Here is a 5,171-nt window from a genome sequence, read left to right as displayed (position 1 = left end):
TGTGTGCGTGTGTGTGTGTGTGTGTGTGTGTGTGTGTTAACGTCTTTGTGCATTAGCCCGTGTTCGGGAGAGAGAGTGAAGGTAAGCAAATGAGCAAGAGAGAACGTCTGTGTAAGCGAGCACTCAACATGCCTCCGAGGTATTTTTAGAATGTTTTTTTTGTTTTGTTTTTTTGCTCTTTTTTCCCCAATATCCTCTGCAGAGTTAGTTCTCCAGTCAGACAATATAATGGTCTGTCATGCATTTCTCAATCATGCATGTTGCTAAAGCCAGAGCGTCAACATTTATAGGACTCGGACTCCTAAGCAATGAGTCATTTTCAGTTGTCATGTTTGAAATCTAATTTTCATATTTATCAAGCATACACACATGCTGTGTTTTAAAAACTTATCCAGCAGTATCTGAAACTAAAAGGACACTCCATGCCTGTTTAGGAAACTTAACCAATTACCTTACAATCTGGCATGCTGGGTTTGGAGGGAAAGGGCATATTTGTCTTGAAGGTTTGATGTGCTGCACTCAAAGTGGGGATTTGTGTTTTGTCTATGTCAGATTATATTCTTTCATCAAAGACAAAGTCACTTAAAAACATTAATATTCAGTTGAATTAGATGAGAGACTACAGGCAATGCTGGGAACTCGGTAATAAATTAAAAAATTTTTTAACTTTCTGAAAAAGGTCTGAAGCGATAATGTCAGTGCAGTTAATACGAACTCTTTGGAAGAGGAGGCCCTAATGGGACATTTGTCTACCATCATTTTTCAGACAGATTTTGTGCAACTGCTAAAGGGAGACAGGGATAATTCATGGTCAATTCTGATTGGCTAATTTTCTTGACCTTCTAAGACATGTCGAAAGTTGTGAGGTTAGTGTGTTGGTGAATTTTTAATGACAGATTTTCAGGAACGTTAACAATAAAAATAATGATTGTTATGAAATCAAGTAATTTTCACACTGATTCCTATTGGTGAATTTATACCAAAATATTGTGTTTTACAGTAGAAACACAGGCAAAATAACTTTATTATTCAAAGCCAGTAATTGCACCTTTACATCAACATTTTTAGTTTTATTACAATTTATATTTACATTTTCACAAAAGGTTTCATCCATACCTTGATATACTAAAAGCAACAGTTTATTCCTAAAAGCAAAAAAGATGATTGTTTATGTTGTCAAGTAAACAACCAAAATCCATCTGAAAAACTTATTTTTAAATGGTTTATGAATTTGTGACCTTTTTTATTCAATTTTAATTTGGGAGTTTAGATTTAGATTTCAGACTTCTTTTCTGCATGAAATGTAAGAATATACCTACAATCTTGTAATGTGAAAATAATTTTCTCTGCATCTCCCTTGAGTGCAAAACTTATTTTGTACTCTCTCCTCACTTTCCCTTCTCCCTTCCTAGATCCCTGTAATGACAGGAGCCTTCATGGACTCCTCGCCCAATGATGACTACAGCGGCGAGCACTCGCTCTTTAACTCCTCGGCCAGCGTCCATGCCGCTGCCTCAGCCGCCTCGGTACAAGGCCAGCAGGATGAGCCGCAGTCCATGTCCAGCGATGCCATCTGGCTCTGGATTGCCATCATCGCCACTATTGGAAACATTGTGGTGGTGGGCGTTGTCTATGCCTGCACTTTCTGATGAACACATGCTGACAAAGACAACCCGCACACTCACACATCCTGCTTTTTCTCAGTCTCCGGACCCCCGAAGGAGGCTTTGTAGACAATCTCTCGCTCTCTGTGTCTCTCGCTGTCTTTCTTTTTATCCCTCACACTTTTTGGCAGGGAAGGGGAGGGACAGACCTGAGGGTGTAAAAGTAGCGATACTTGACAGTGACATATACACTGCTATACTTCTTCGTTGAGGGCAAAGACTGAAATTTGGCAGCATTTATCAGCAACAAGCACTTTTGAATGCTACAGCTTGAGAACTTGAGAACAAGGTTATGTGCACAGCAACTCTTTAGTTAAAAACAGAAAGAAATCTTTGCTCTCAACCATTAATCAAAAGGATTTTTTTTTTAGCTTAAGTTTGTTTTCGTGTTTCTGCTCATACGACACTCACTTATTATGTAGGAGGGAGGATGGAAATTAAATGGGGCTTAAGATTCAGGTTGAACTGGGCCATCTGAAACAACCACCAGATAGTTGCTAAGCAATTTAAGACAAAGCAGCTTAATTATGCCACTGAACAGAGATGGTGCTTGTTAAAATATTTAGAAAGTGTTAAAATATCTGCAAGATAAGCAGCACTGAGATTCTCCTATATGCTGATGAAACGGAACATATGGTTATAATGATAATTAGTGTATTTGGTGTCTTTCTAAGGTGAAAGAACAGGAAACTGCATTCATTAAAGACACTTAAATTGACTGTTACAGCAGTGGCATGTCAATTACACAAAAGTAATTTTTCTAGACATCACCCCATGGAAGTGCATGTGCAGATGTCCAGCAGAGTCAGATCAAAACCAGCCAGTTCCCCAGTACACTCTCACAAGAGCTTGATGTATAGCACCCCTGAGAATAGAGGAGCTAACTGACCTGTGAATTCACAGCGAGTGAGTGGGCATGATTTGTCTGCTTTTTGCATGCTCTATCCTGATAACTCTCCTTACCCAAAATAAACTGGGTATTTCCATTTGTGAGAATGCATCTGAACTTGACCATCTCATATTATCCTTTATGTGTGAGAAAGGCATCTGGTTAGTGCGCTGACCAGATTCTCATAATAGTGAGTTAGGAGTAATGACTTGTTGTCGTCATGCCCTTAATGTCAAATTCCTTCAGTAAAAGTGGCTATTACAAAATCTAATCATATTGTCATAGTCTGCTTAGATAGGACTAGATAGATGTGAACAAAATGTAATTAGAAGCACAAATCAAATTAAACACACACAGCTTTTTTCCCCTGCTCAACCTTTTCCATAGTTGCTTTTTCACCTGTAAGCGATGTATTTCATCACCCAGCAGCAGAAGGTGGAAGTTTCTGATATTACAGTTGTACTGTAAAAACAGTAAATGTATGTATCCCGAAATGATGTAACACTAAGCAGAACTGTGGTAAACCTTGTTATAAATATGTTCAGCTATGTATGAAATCTCATATATAGTTGTCCTTTAAAATTTTCACTACTGGAGGTCATTTGTTCTGTGTTAGTGTGGATGGTAGTGCCAGCTTTTCAGTGGCAAGTAGTTCTTGTCCTAAAGGGGTTACAGTAACTTTACCTTAAGACCCAAAGATACAAATTGGTTTTCACATGAAACATACCATACGATGCACTGCACTTACACTGAAAATGTAGCTAGTAGGCTTTGATCTGCTAATTGATGTTTGTGCTTTGGTTAAATGTCCCTTACAAGCTGCAATGGAAAATTATACAAATATGGGCCTACTAAAGTCGGCAAGTTGTTTTATCTGTCAACTGTTCTATTTTTTTAGTATGATAAACTGACTGTTTTCCATAAGCCTTGATTATACTCCTTTGTGGATATGAACACAGACAGCTGGAGACAGTACAGCCGAATAGTCATTCTTGTTATACTTATCTGAAGTTTGCCGCCTGGGGCACGTGCGTAGTTGGTGTATTGTAATGTAAAGTCTCCAAATTAGTCTGTGTGGGTCACAAAACATGGCAGGCATGTGGATAGCCACATGAATCCTCAACCTCACTGTCTGCTGAAAAATTTGACATCATTTGGACCCAAGTGGACCCACGTTGAAAGTATAATCAAGGCCTTAGAGGGTTGATAGCTCTTTGCTCAGACAAGTAAGTCATGTTTTCCTGGGATTTAGACATTACCAGTATATAATCCAGTCTTGTAAACACCATAACTGTTCAAATGTTCATACACTAGAAAGAAAAAACTGGCTTACTGTATGTATTGTACTATGTAAAGTAAAATTTAGACACTCAATTACTATAAGAGGACTTTTCAAGCCTGTTATTTTTAATAAAGTGTTGATGTAGAAATATTTAGAAATGTTGTAAACCACATACACAATGCTCCTTTTGTAAAGACATATGCTACTATTAAAATTTATGTACTAATGCAAAATTGGCTTTCTGTATTGACTTAAGAAGCACACACTTATATTTACTGAAATGTCACAAAGATGGATTAAAATGCAAAATATGTGGCTTTGTACGCCGATTGCAGAAACAAGAATTTGTTTCAGTTTCATCTTCAGCTGAATCACCTGGTTTTGTTCTCAGTGAAGCCAGTTGTCTGGCAGACATCAGTGCTGTTTGCTGCTTAGCCATCAGGTGAGATTGATTCTAAGCTCAAATCACGCCATCTGTCATTTTGACACAAGCACCACTTGTTTAAAAATTACCTGGATTTTGTTCTCTGCAGCACTTAGCTACTCTGACTCTCTGATCTCATACTTGTTTTGCTGAACAAACAGGAAGGCTGCAAAAAGCAAGCACTTTAAAAAACATGAATGGGTGTAGAAAGTGCATCTGTATCCTGCTAAATAAGTAACAGAGATATCAGTGTATTTTCAGCAAATCAATGCAACAACAAATAGATGAGAAACCTTTGACCTAGATGTATTTTGAGATGTACAGACATGGTTGCTATCATGAATAGTCATCAAACAAATAGACAAAACTAAAACAATGTGATTTTTTGTTTGTTTTTTTTTATAGAGAAGAGTCACTTTAGCTCAATTTATAGTTAAGTGACTTAACTAATGTACAGTCATGTGGAAAAAGTACATTTTTAGTTTAAAGGTTTTATGTATCAGGAATAAGATAAAAAATAAAAACATCTGGTCATCTCACCCTTCTGAAATTAGTAAAATTTAACCTCAGATGAGTGAAACATTAACAAACTAAGCCTAAACGCAGCAGCGTGAGGGGAAAAGTAAGCACATCCCATGACCCAGCTTGTAGAATCACCTTTAGCAGCAATAACTTGAAGTAATTGTTTTCTGATTTTATCAGTGTCTCTATTTGATGTGGAGGAATTGTGGCCCACTCTTCTTTGTAACGTTGCTTCACTTCAGTCAGGTTAACGGCTGGTTGTTGACTGGGCCATTCCAACGCTTTGATTCTTTTCTTTCTCAGCCATTCTGTTGTAGATCTGCTCCTTTGCTTTTTACCAAAGTCCTGTAGCATGATGGCTGATGGATTTAGCTGATACGTATCCTCGTC

General features: G+C 37.7%; 1 protein-coding gene across 1 annotated transcript in view; it reads left to right on the top strand.

The window, feature by feature from the left end:
- LOC106456100 (uncharacterized protein C14orf132) overlaps nucleotides 1–4,060 on the top strand; it is a 29,680-nt gene extending 25,620 nt beyond the window's left edge. Inside the window, exon 2 of the mRNA XM_013908414.1 lies at nucleotides 1,413–4,060. Coding sequence (XP_013763868.1) covers nucleotides 1,413–1,649 — 237 coding nt within the window. The 3' untranslated portion in view covers nucleotides 1,650–4,060. The remainder of the gene's footprint in view (nucleotides 1–1,412) is intronic.
- Nucleotides 4,061–5,171: the final 1,111 nt, after the last annotated feature.

Source organism: Pundamilia nyererei, unplaced genomic scaffold, assembly GCF_000239375.1.
Source record: "Pundamilia nyererei isolate P.nyererei 1_Seehausen unplaced genomic scaffold, PunNye1.0 scaffold00010, whole genome shotgun sequence".
Lineage (NCBI taxonomy): Eukaryota > Metazoa > Chordata > Actinopteri > Cichliformes > Cichlidae > Pundamilia > Pundamilia nyererei.
Note: the sequence above shows the minus strand (reverse complement) of the source record. Positions and strands in the feature narration are given on the sequence as shown.